A 13,839-nucleotide genomic window follows, 5' to 3' on the forward strand; every position below is an offset into this window, starting at 1 on the left:
CAGCTTAACAGCTCTTCCAAGAAACCTTCAGCCCAAGGGAATTATTTCCCAAACCTACGGTGGTACAAGAGGGCTAGTAAAAAAAATATTGAGAAAATCCTAATAGGTACAACTACTATGTCAATGGGGAGACAGCTTCCCTAACCTTATGCAGTAGGCAGGGAGCAGTTTTTGGAATTGGTTTTTTCCCTCTTTCAAGGGCAAATCCTCCCCCAGTGGACCATAATACATAACACAATACAATATGATCTCTGAAAGCATACTTCAAATGCTAGTTTCAAATTCAAAAATAATAGAAGAGACCCTCATTTAAGAAGGTTACAAGCACAACCCAAATTATAGATGAAGGCTACAGAAGAACTGCAGAAGAATACATTCATTCATTCATCATATTTTTATTACTGCCCATCTCCCCCACTCGGGGGACCCTGGGCAGTTCACAATAAAACAATTTAAAATTCAATACATGGTTCTATTGTCCATTAGCATAGTTAATTAAGTGCCTGGCAGGTTCTTGTCAAAACACAGGGGTATGAATTTTGTAAATAATAATAATAATAATAATAATAAAAAACAAGCTGCAGTGCCAAGTGCATTCAGAATAACAGCTTGGTTAATTTTGTCCTTTCTCTGAATGGCCTTAAACAGGATGTCTGGCCTAGTTCAGTTACAGTAGTATTAAATGCAGAGGAAATGAAGAGCTGAAAAGACCAGGGACCAGTCAGGAGGCCACATAGATATTGAGTCTTTACTATGACCACAGAAAGGAAATTCTCAATACTCAGCTGAAAAAATACAGAATAGTGCACCTAAGACATCCCACAGGTCAGAACTAAAACATGTATGCTTTGGAACTGAAAACAGAAGCTTATCAATGCATCTTTGCAAGGTTATTCAGAGTAGCTTTACTCAAATTAAATAACTGCTATTTGGGATGTACGAAGAACAGAGCCCAGATCCCAGTGACTTAACACTGCAAGTAAGCGAGTAAGCTGCTAAGAAGGCAAGATGTGATTTGCTGGGTTACAACCTAAAAGCTTCTGTTTTCTTAATAGCTGAACTGTATCTTGATAAATATTGGGCTTCTATAACCACCATGAGCATAAGAACTGGAAAACAGGTATCAAGCCACACCATCTGGAAAAGCAAAACACACAAGATGCTCAATTTTGTGGTTAGCAGCTCTGATGTACCAATTTCTAGTCCTGGTGCCATTTCCCACTCTCCATCCCTTAAAATGATCAGGTATCATCCAGAAAAGACTTCTGCAATCGGCTTTAGCAAATTTAAATTTAAGCCACAGGGCTAAATTAGATGCCAGATTCCGAATTCTGTACATTAAAACACCGGACACTTCCATTCCAAATCAAAAGGATATCGGATTTTAAAAATAAAAGGGAAGTGCTAGTAAGGTTTACAATTATCTTCATTCCATCTGGGCTTCATCTCCGGACTTGTTCTCAAACTCCTGAAGCTTCAGTGGATAGAACAATAAAGATGGCATTTCTCACTCACTTAGTTTTTTTAATTTTCAAAGCTCAGACGACATCACCTTCTTTCTATGTGACTGCTGTGGTTTTGGGTTTGAATGTATGAATCTGCCGTTATTTTGTCTTTTCTGACTCTCTGTCAATTTATGCTTATGTAAGTACAGATCAATTTCCATTTTCTTTTTCGTATCATAGGTATATTCCATCTAGAAATTAACTGATTTGAACAGAGGTGGAGTGCTGTGGCAGGATCTCAAGATACCTTGCTCCTTCTTCAAAAACACTACATTCTTACTTTGGAGGCCTTCAGTAACAAGCAATTAGTTGCAAAATGTTAGGAATGGTAGCTGAGCATCTTTTGATAGGCTTCTGTATGCAAATAGTTATACTGTGTTAATTTTAATTGAGGGTGACTGATGAAATTTTCTACTGATAATGAAGTGCCACTCTACTATTAAAATATGATCCTCCTTAGGACCTGGGGAGATGATTACTGGGATAAACAAAACAGAGAAAACATTTGCATCCATATCAACAGTAAATAATTGAAAGGGGAGGGTAGAATTAGGTTCAGTAAACTAAACCAATTACCATACTTTGGACACATTATGAGAAGACCTAGCTCCCTGGAGAAGTCTATAATGCTTGGAAAGTTGGAAAGAAAGAGAAGAGGATGACCAGCAGCAAAATGGATAGACTCAATTACAACAGCAATTGATGCCCCATTAGAACACCTGAGGGATCAGATTAGGGACAGATTGCCTTGGAGAAAAGTCTATTATGTGGTCACTTGAAGTTGACACAGATTTGACGGCATACAGTATAATTAAATCATATCAAACTGGAACCAAGGACGAAGCTTTGGGACTGACTAGCAAAAGCCACTCATTCAATGAGAATCAAGTGAAACATTAATGGTTAGGCTAATAAGACAGCAACAGGATCATCCAGTGTTTTTACAGCCAAAGGAAAGGCAGGGTGGTACTGCCTCAGTACATTTCCAATTCCCAGTGCAATCCACATTAGAAAGGCCAGAGTGAAACTACAAGTAGTCCTCAACTTACAACCTTTCGTTCAATGACCAAAGTTATGATGGCACTGAAAAAAGTGACTTGCTACTGGTCCTCGCACTTACGACCGTCACAGCATTCCCTGCGGTCATGTGATCAAAATTCAGGCAGTTGGCAACCGGCATGTATTTATGAAGGCTGCAGTGTCCCAGGGTCATGTGATTGCCATTTGCGACCTTCCCAGGGGGCTTCTGACAAGCAAAATCAATGGGGGAAGCCGGATTCACTTAATGACCACATAATTTGCTTAATGGACACAGCAAAAAAGGTCATAAAATCAGATGCAACTCACTTAACAACCACATCGCTTAGCAATGGAAGTTCCGGTCTCAATTGTGGTCATAAATCAAGGACTACCCATACTGTTCCTGGGCTAAATGTAGGAACATTGATTGACATAGAAATCTGTAACAAAAACCAACACTGCTATGAAAGATTAAGGGTTTAAAGATGACCAAGATGTGTACAGCAAAATCCACAGAGGAGCACCAAACTCATTCTTTTTCACGCCTTAATTTGAAGTGGTGGCCTATGAAGTAAAAGTGAGAAAAAGATCTAACACTCATACATGATGTAGTGTTTCGAGTTTTTGGGCACACTGCATGAAAAAGGATGTTGGATGAGATGACCTTTTAGATTAATCCATCACCATTCTGTTTTCTTTTCCTCCTCCTGAGACAACTGATTTTCAGCAGGTTAAGCTTCCTCCCTAGAGGGTAATATCTAAGTTAGACAGGTGCACAAGGGGAGATAAACTGGAAAAAATAGGCAGTCAGATGACGGTGGAAGAGCACTTGTGACTTCCTGCGTCATGCAGTCCAATTATGCAAATACTCACCTGTGTTTCCATATAGGTGAAAGTAACTAATTTTAGTCTTTTACTTGGGTGTAGGAGAGAAAATAAAAGGTAGAGCGGGCCACCACCCCAAGGTCTACTTAACAAAGCTACATTTTCTCCGAAGGGGCAACAGCAGTGTGAGGTTTACAGAAATGAAAGCGGCTGAAAATGTTGTGCCTATTAATGTTGGCCTTCCTAAGGTTAAACTGAGATGACTGAAATTCCACCGAGGTGAGAGTAAGCCACATTAAAATCAACAGCTGAAACCCTGGTGTAAGATGCATGAAAGCATACCGCATGGCACTTAACCTAAACGCTGGCAAAGGTTTCTAAATGATACCACTGTTTGTTATGTCACTAGTGCCTTGGAACAGCTAATGTGTAATAAACAATCCCCAAAGCTAGGGCTAAACAGGGGGCACCAATGTCGGAGGACTCTACCAGAATCAGAAAGCACATCTGACTTTGCTACTACAATGTTTTACAATGTGGCCCAGACTGCAGCAAATACTCAGCTACGCCTGCGGTGCCCTGCAGGGGTGCTGTGTGGAAAAAAGAGGAAATGGATGCCTTGTGCGACGTTAGCACATAACTTAAACTTCTGCAGCGAGCTGGACTATATTTAAACTGCCCATCCAAACAGCACATACAGGAACACATCTGGTGCCACAGCTGTTCGTGTGGCTTATTTCCAAAAACGAGATAGGTGGTGACCCTCTGTTGCCCACTTCATGACACAGGAATGAATTTTAAGCAATTATTGACACTGCAGTCAAATAACAACTGAGAGAAGGGGGGGAAAAAAACACGCTTGCTTTTAAGAACAGTAGAAGCTGCCATTCCTTTGAAATGGCTTTTTGACTAGCATCAGGGCATATTCTAAGTTTGCTTGGGTGTGTAAAATACAGCGTTGGGAAGGACCAATTCCGACCTTGGCTGACTTGCTAGCTGATCAAACCAAATTTGCAACTCTAATAGTGGAAGGGGTAAAAGGACTTTTGCAGAGTTGCTACTTCGGACCAAAGAGGAAGTGTCAGGGAATCAAGTAAGGGCACATCTCCTCAGCCATGAATCATCCATTAAGGCAGAAGTGACTGTTCAGTGATAGTGCAGGAAATCAAAAGCTTTCTCCCTCTCACCAGCCAGCAGTTCAAGAGATGAACTAAAACCTGGCTACAATTTTAAGGTGACTCTTTCTTGGATAGAGATAAGGAACACAGAAGGTTGCCTCCTGCTGAATCCGTGGCACAGACTTCATAACAAGTTAGTTAAAAGTCACGATTAGAGTGGCGAATGAATCATTTCCACCTCTGTGCTCTCGGGAGGCTGGAAAAAAGACGAATTGTCTTTGAAGTGCAGAAAGTGGCAGAGTCAACCTCTAATATTGCTTGTGTGGATAGCAATGATTAGAGGTTGAACGCCACTTTCTGCAAGGTGAAGAAAATTAATCCCTTTTCCTTAGTAAAAATGGTCTCTTTGGGAGATGAGACTATCCCAAACACTTCTTAATATAATCACTAATGCAATAAGGTATTTCATTTATTCCTGCTCAGTTTCCAATTAACTTTATCCCACTGTTTTATGGCTGCATTTTTAAAATGTTGCAAACTGCCAACAGCCGCAAGCATTGGTGATATATAAACTTAGTAAAGAAATGAAGTAAAATAAACCTAAATCAGTGCTTCAATTACTGTAGTATGTAAGCGATATGCATAATAAGGACCTTCCATTCATAGCGTGCAGCAAAAGATAAATGAAAGTGAAAGAAGAGAAACCTACCATCCCTCTCATTTTCCTACAACTTCTAAAATCTGATTTGTAGACAAAATTCACATCTGAGGATCTGTTCTTTTGAAATTCTTCACTGTCTTCATAAGAAGGACAAGGTAGACTGCATTGCTTGGCAAACCAACTAAGATTATTTTATCAGTTTACCTCACTTAGGGCACTTCCATACAGCTAGTTCTCTCTCTCTCACACACACACACACACAGTTTTTAGAAACCTTTTCAAAATGGATTGCAATTGTCCTCAACACAGGGAGAATTCCAAATCAACCATCCAACATTTCCGCCATCTGTCCTAATCTCCTTGTCTCATTCCACCACTCCTGCCTGTCTTGTCTTAGCTCATACTTTGCAGTTCACCAAAACCCAAACACAGAGAATGTGAGATTTACCACTGCAACAGTAGGCTGCAAAGCGTTCTCTACTTTGCCCAGAAATTACTGATTACACCTGTGATACCTGGTATACCACAGACACATGGAGCCAGAATCACAGATGGGGCTCTTCCTACCTGTTCTGCCTCTTCAAGAAATACCTCTTCATGCTGCATCAGGAGCAGCAGATGGCCTACTGAAAATGTGGCGGATGCCACCTTCTTAGAGACAGAGGCCATTCAGAATCACGGTGGTTTGGACCACCGTAAGGTACAGGGCTCTGCAGCAGAATCAGAAGGAACACAGGCTTTGCATGTTTCATCCCAAAGTCCCAATGTGGGATCCCAAGGTCCCAGGACAAAGCTTTTATGGTGATTGCCTGCAAACAAATGTTTGTTAAAAGGACGGAAAAGGCCTGAAATGGAGAATAGTTAAACCTTCTGCGTATGAGTCTGATTCACGTATAAGGGAAGCTTTAACACATCAGTAGATGTTTCAAAGACAAGGCAAGCAATTGTCAAATCGTGCAGACTGGAAAGCATTAAGATATGGAGCAAGTCCCCTACGATCGGAAAGATTAATAATATTGGGCAAGTAACTCATCCAGTAGTAGAAATCCAACGGTGGATGGGTTAAAAAAAAAAGTGGGGGGCGGAGCAGCAATGGGTAAAGACTTTTTTCCCAACCTTTACTGTACCACAACGTTACTATACATAGTCAACTCAGGGAGGCACATGATCTTGTTTGCCTTTACTATCTCAGCAGCATCACAGCAAACCACAGAGCTATAAAAATGTTGGCTGGAAGGCTCAGATGACAAGATGCAAAATGCAGATTTGTCTCTTGCTTTCTGACCATAGTTTTGCGTGCCTTAACGCACAAAGGGAGAGCATGTTCTATGGAAAATTACGGGGAAGGAATACACAAGCCCAGAGCTGGCCCTAAAAGTGCAACAGAGGAAGGAAAAGCAGATCTCCAACACTTCACTTTTCAAATTGAGAACTGCCTTCCAGGACCCAACAGCAACCCTTGACAAAGGGCCATTCACTAGTGGCAAAAAAAGTGTCAATGTTTTAAGTGTGATTCCTCCTGACACGGCCCACCAGCCCCAACCTCACACAACTTGTAACAACGTGGAAAAAGGGAAGACCTTCCACTTGCAGGTAAGTCCTCTGTTAGTACATCTCAAGCCTTCCATTCCTGCAAATGCTGGCCAATGTCTCAGGATCCTTCTGCTTTTCGTAAGTGTAGGGAGTGCTTTCTCTCATGCAATTTTCAAACCCACAGCAGCCCTGGAGCAGGATATATAATCCTATATAGCTATTATTATTATCCTATTATTTGAGACGGCCTGGCTATGGAGAAAGCTGAACATATTCAGGACTCTGGAAGGACTGAAAGGCAAGATTAAGCTATTTTTGCAGGGTTGTTAGTAGCAGAGAATGAGTTAGACTAGAGTTTCTCAACCTTGGCAAATTTAAGAGGTGTGGACTTCTATTTCCAGAATTCTTAGAGTTGCTAAGGTTGAGAAACACTGAGTTAGACTATAGCCCATCTTTCCTCCATCAGTTCAAGGTCCACAAGGGGATCTACACAACAGTCCTTCCGATTATCCCCACAACCATCTTGTGATGCAGGTTGAGCAAAGAGAGGGTTATTCCTGGTCCAGGTATAAGGTGACCAAAAATCCCGAATTATGCCAGACAATCCATATTGTCATTTTAAAGACTGCTCAAGAAAAGCTTTCACGTGATCACAGCGTTCCCCTCTTTGTTAGGATTAATTAACAAAGAAGAACGGATTCCTCTCGTCCCTGTTTCCAAATCTTGCCTCTTGGTCACCTCAGCAGGATTTATCAGGTTCAGACCTATTTTGTTGTCCCACTAAAGTTCTCTTGCCAGTGACCTAACAGCTGCGGCTTCTATAAGCATGTAATTTTGGCTTCCTTTGCTTGTCCTTGATCTTCCCTTTCATGCTTGGAGGACAGCTCTCTTCTCTCCTTCAAAGTGGATCAGGACTGGATCTCTTGCTCACAAGGTTGCTACTTGGGTATTTTGCCATGCCCCTATTCTTCTTCCTCTTGTGCTGAGTTGTCAAAAGGACAATTATTAGCTACTGGAGTCCCTGAAGTTTATAGGGGTTACTGGAGGTGCTCCACTTCTCATCCTTCTCACTGGTGATACAACTGTTTACTCAGTAGAAGCACTACAGGGGCTTGGTGGTGTGAGTAAGGTAATTCCTTGCATTGACAAGTCCCTACATAGGTAACACTAGGGAATGCTGGTATGTATTAGTAGCATCATCACAGATACCAAGAAAGCAGTACAGGTAGTCTTCAACTTACGACTGTTCATTTAACAATTCGAAGTTACGGCCTCAGAATGAGTGCTTTATGGCCCGTAAAGCACTTCCAATTGTCGCAAAATGTTACACCACCACCCCCGCGGTCACATGATCACATTTCAGGTGCTTGGCAATCAGTTCGCATTTACAACTGGTCACAACGTCCTGCGGTCATGTGATCTTGTTTTACAAAAAATGCCCATGGGGGAAGCTGGATTCGCTTAACAACCACTGTAAAAATGGTTGTAAAATCAGGCCAAGTCACGTGGTGACTCGAGTTATGACTGCAACAACTTACGATGGAAATTCCAGTCCCAATTGTGGTCATAACTCAAAGACTACCTTTAAGTGGAGTTCCCAGATGCTCAGATTCCTGTCCTTAGAGGTGTGCAAAATGCTTTCTAAAACATTTCATGTGCAAAACCTGGAGCACGCCCAACAGTTTGCAAAAGAGCATCCTGCCCTCTTTACCTGACATTTTCGTCTCATCAAACTAGTAATGACCCAGCAAGACCATGAGATTGCCTGATAATTCTGTATTTCAAAGTGCTCAGTTACATCCGCTCCAACAAAACCGATGGCTAGGAATAACCTGGCACTGGATTCAACAAAAACACTTACCCAGGAGGAAAAAATGAGGCAGTAAAAACAGAAGTTACAATACACTAAGAAATTCTAAGCCAATTTATAAACAGTTTAGATGCAAGAGTTGCATCTAAGCCAAAGGGGAAAGGGATCCATAAGCCATTCAAAAACAGAATGATGTTTTGGAGATACTGCAAAGCAGCAAAATTTATACTTCACCATCCTTGAAGGAACTCAAGCAGCTTCTCTTAAAAGCTAAGGACAGTTAGCCCACAAAATTTTCTTTTGGATTGCAAAATTCTACATGCTGCAGTACCTTCTAAATGGATCACACACCATAGCTATTCCTCATAAACCGTTTTATTAACTATAGCAAACAGTTATGTTTTGGCTTTGGAAAAAAACACAAGCTAAAACTTGCACTGAACCAGTTAACAGTCTGCCTTGGAGAAAAAAAGAAGGCATGATCCAACCCTGTATTTGTGGCAGGAAGGCAAAACCACAAACTGGAATGGCACATGTTTTGCACATTTTTCAGAAGGCTGGGCCTCTGGACATCGGCCCTGAAAGAGATGGAACATCTAAAAGAAATCTAGGCTGAAGTGCTATGCCCCATTTCTTGGGAGTAAGAGCCAACTGATTCAATTGGCTATTAAGCAGTAGCAGTTTTTTTCTGGATCATGCAGAAAAATCAGGTTACAAAAAAATAAAATTAAATCAAAGGAAGGACAAAGAACTTCAAGCAGCAATAAGCAATAGCACAAACTAGACATGCTTTGTTCTAATAAATTATAATGCAAACGTCTCATATATCAAAGAGCTTAAAGTAATGATGCCCATACAGTAGGCCAGTGTTTCTCACACTTGGCTACTTCAAGCTGTGTGGACTTCAACTCCCAGAATTCCTCAGCCAGCATGCTGGCTGGGGAATTCTGGGAGTTGAAGCCCACACATCTTAAAGTGGCCAAGTGTGAGAAACACTGCAGTAGACAATCAATTTAAGAGTAATAAAGGGGAAGGAATGTCCATTAAATAGAATGCCCATGAACTCCTAAGGAGATTTTATACATATTTAAGTTCAACTATTTTACACATGTGTAAAATGGGAATGGGATTTTACATACATATATTTTGCACGTTACTCTTGCCTGCGGTGTTATAAAGGTCTCTTTCTCCTTCTATTGACACCTATTCAAAGGTGTGTGGAACTTTTATTACCCCTCCATGTAATTTTTGTAATTTGGGAGGTTTCATTTTGATTTCCAAAGTATATGATTTGCTTTCACTATGAAAACTACAAATTTTTCAGCTGCAAACCTTACTGTAATTAGTTTAAGCTTTTACTTCTAATAATTTGAAATTACCTAATTGAAAGCCAACAATTTCCAATAGATTTACATGGATAAAGTACACAGGATAAAAACATAAAGCCATACATTTTTCTACATGCATTCTAGAAAAATTCAAAACAATGAAAGTAATAAATAAATAAATAAATACTTTTCCCAAACACACAATATTTTTTTTCCTACCAGAGAAGTTAACAAAGTTCTTGCAACATAACATATATAATACTAGTTTCAAAACAGCTATCTTTAAAGAATGACCATAAGCACATCTGCAAAAGGAATTTCATTCTTACTAGTATGTTAACGCTGAAAAAAAGTCATTTTAAGCTACAGTTGTACATGAAACCAAGGAAATTCTACCTTCCTGCTCGCTCATGAAATTAAAAAAAAAAAAAAAAAAGTTCTGGTTCAACATGAAATGCCTTCTTGGGATCCACTTAAATTGCAGTCCATTTGACTCAAAAAGAAAGATTTTCATTTAGAAATGGTAAAGGTAGTCCTCGGGTTATGACGGCAATTGGGACTGGGATTGCCGTCTTTAAGCGATGTGGTCTGAAAGTGTGATGTCCAGTGACTGCATCACTTAGCGACAACAATCCTAGCAGTCCTGGTTGCTGTTGTTACCCCGTGCCAGTCACTAAGCGGCAGGAATCCCAGGTAAGGAGCGCAAGGGTGGGCAAAGTCCTGGGACACTCTGCACAGGCCGCGCATGAGTTGGGAGAGGCTGGTGGAGCAGGATGCTGCACCACCACCCAAGTGCAGGAAGGCCATGGGGTGGAGGGCATGGTGCAGTGCAAGTGCAGGAAGGCTGACGGGTGGTGTGGCGCAAGCACAGGAGAGCCAGGGGGATTTACTGGAGCAACGTGCAGCCTTCCCTGCTGGCTTCCCCATTGACTTTGCTTGTGGGAAGTCAGCAGGGAAAGTCACAAGTGGCAATCACGTGACTGCGGCTCTCTGCGACACCGTAATTACAAGCCAGGCATCGGAGTGCCTGGCTCATGATCACATGACCGCAGGGGTGCTAAAATGGCCAGAACTTCGAGAATCAGTCTCACGTCCATTTTTTCAGCGCCACCATGACTCTGAATGGTCACTGAATGAATGGATGTAAGCAGAGGACTACCTGCAATGCATAATTCTTCAGCTACCGTTTTAAAAACACACTGGACAGAACCTCTAGTCCCCAGTTAACACACTTCCATGCCATTGTGGCAGGTTAAAAATTGAATGGGATGGACGGATGGACGAGCAAGCCAGCTATAAAGAAATCTTACCTGCTTCTGAGACATCTGTGCAAATACGGTGAACATCTTATCAGCGTGTCTGTATTCTGATCTTACTGAGATGTTAACAACTGTGCTAGTAATTGTGAAAAAGGAAGTTCTTCACTGCTTTCTGCTCTATCTCCTTTCCAGTTCATATAGTAGAACTAAGACACAGATGCAAAATTATGTTTGACATCTACAGCCGCTGATTAACAATTATTCTCACCAACTAAAGGAAGTTTTAATAGCACAGGCTTCCTTTATGAACTATGTGCTGCGTTGAACGCCAAAAATGTAAATGGACAGCTTCACTTAGTAAAGCTTACTACTACATATGTTTAACAAATACACAACTGGTTTTATTAATCTACAGCCTCAAAACTTGGCACAAATATCTTAGTAGCAAGAGAAGCAATGAATCAGCTCCATTCAGATGCCACCCTAAACTATGAATTGCAATAGCCATGATTTAAAAGCCAAACTACGATCTGAACTTCCAAATGAACTCCAGGAGAACTATGATTTAACCTCCCTTCTTTTTTCCATTTCCTATTTTCCTCTTTCAGGCCTGGTTTGTACCTCTCTCTCTCAGCTATGGATTGTGCAACCCCCGTTTGACTGAGTAAATCACAATCCCCCAAGATATGCAATTTTGGGGGTAGTTATGATTTCTCAATTTTATTTATCGTATTTCTTCACCGCCCAACTCGTGCAAACGACTCTAACTTAGATTTCACCCAAACCATGGATAAACCTACTTAACCACGGCATGGTGCAACAGCTGGGCTGAACCAGCGCATTAAGCCATTTTTTCATAACTCCTTTTCATCACACTAACATGAACAGACAGTATTTCAGTCTATTCTTTATTAGAGCTGCACAGTGTTTTCAATTTGATTCAGAAGAGGTGCTTTGGAACCCACAGAAGCACGAACACAGAATTTCTCTGTATGTCATTAAAGCCACAAATGCGGAGCAGTGTCAATTCTGAAAACAGATGTATGATGAGAGACCAAATCTTGGGGGAAATTCACTTTCTTGCTACCTGATACCATACCTCTATGCTAAAGGACAGGTAGATTAGGAGCATGAAGCTGGAGACCACAGTAGTAACATCTACAGGCAATCCTTGCTTAACTACCACAATTGGGACCAGAATTTCAGTTGCTAAGCGAAACAGTCATTAAGTGAATCTGAACTGATTTTATGACCATTTTTGTGACAGTCGTCAAGCGAACCATGTGGTCATTAAGCAAACCACACAGTTCCCCATTGATTTTGCTTGCCAGAAGCCAGCTGGGAAGGTTGAAAATGGCAACCAAGTGACCATGGGACGCTGTGACGGTCATAAATACGAACCAGGCCAAAGTTGTGATCACACAACCAGGGGGACGCTGCTATGGTCATAAGTGTGAGGACCAGCCGTAAGTAGTTTTTTCCAGCACCGTCGTAAATCTGAACTGTCACAAAACAAATGGTTGTTAAGCGAAGACTACCTGTAGTGTCCTCCCCTCATCATTTCCAAGAATGCTTGCAAGTGATCAATTCCAATATTTGCAATGATGCCATTAAGCAGATACTCACAAAATCCTTCTATCTTGTCCGCTGTTTTACTCCAGGCTACCTGCCTGGTTTCCATAATGACCTGAATTGTTCTCCTCTCTGGATTACTTCTTTTGAGGCTGTACACGGTCATAACAGTCCCCAGCTCCAACGTCCTCTTGATCTGACTCTTCTCATATTCTGGGAGCTGTCCACACTCAGTACTTCTGCTGAACATTTTCAGGTTGAAGAGAGCAGGTCTTCAGAAGGCTGGAAGGGAAGCGGGGAGGAACAGAGATGTATTATTTTAAACCTGGCCCTCTTTTGTTAAAAAATGATTTTGCTGTAGTTTCCTTTTAAAGACAAAAGGATTTCAAGAAGTGAAACTCGGCTAGCATGAACCAACTGCTTCTGAGGTCAAGGTACACAGGTCTCCGTTAGTCCCTGGTTACTTCAACAAATAGTTTTATCCAAATTCAGTGGTACAGAAAACAAAAACACACACAACGCACCAATACCTGTCGGTGTTGCTGCTGTAGAAGCAGTAGTGAGCAAACTACTAGCTTACATAAAATAATTATAATGCTGATTAACAAGGCCTAGGGTGAAAGAGAAGCAGCCTGGTCACTGACAAGCTGAACATGAGCCAGCAGTGTGAGACAGCTGCTAGAACAGCTAACACAATCCTGGAATGAATTTGAAGAAGCACTGCGTCAAAGACAAAGTTCTTAAGCTCCTCTTCTCTGCACTGGTGAGATCAAAATGGAAAACTCTGTACTATTCTGAGCACCCCATTTCCAGAAGGATACTGACAGGGTAGAAGAGGTTCAGAAAAGGCCAAAAAAATATGATCCTGGGATTTCAGGACATGCCCTATGAGGACATGGAACCTGTGATGTTCAATCTGGAGAGAACATGGAGGTGGGGAGAACGATGGTATTAAAGTTCAGCTACATAAAAGGGTATCATAGGTACTGTATAATAGGTGAGAACTCTTCTCCATTGCCACAGAAACAGGTATCAGCTGGTAACAGGTGTCAGTTGTAGCTATCTAGATTCAGTTGTAGCTATCTAGATTCATTTAAATTTAAGGAAAGACTTCTTGATAGTTTGATCCATCCACAGTAGAACAGTCTACCTGTGGAGGTCGTGGATTCTCCATCTCTGGAGACTTTTAAGAAAAGTCTGGACAGCCA

The 13,839-nt window shown here is 41.3% G+C and overlaps 1 protein-coding gene across 1 annotated transcript in view; it reads right to left on the reverse strand.

Moving 5' to 3' along the window:
* Positions 1–12,910, reverse strand: part of PLCG2 (phospholipase C gamma 2) — a 70,419-nt gene extending 57,509 nt beyond the window's left edge. Inside the window, exon 1 of the mRNA XM_063312807.1 lies at positions 12,686–12,910. Coding sequence (XP_063168877.1) covers positions 12,686–12,881 — 196 coding nt within the window. The 5' untranslated portion in view covers positions 12,882–12,910. The remainder of the gene's footprint in view (positions 1–12,685) is intronic.
* Between the last annotated feature and the right edge of the window lie 929 nt (positions 12,911–13,839).

This window comes from Candoia aspera, chromosome 11, assembly GCF_035149785.1.
Source record: "Candoia aspera isolate rCanAsp1 chromosome 11, rCanAsp1.hap2, whole genome shotgun sequence".
Taxonomy (NCBI): Eukaryota; Metazoa; Chordata; class Lepidosauria; order Squamata; family Boidae; genus Candoia; species Candoia aspera.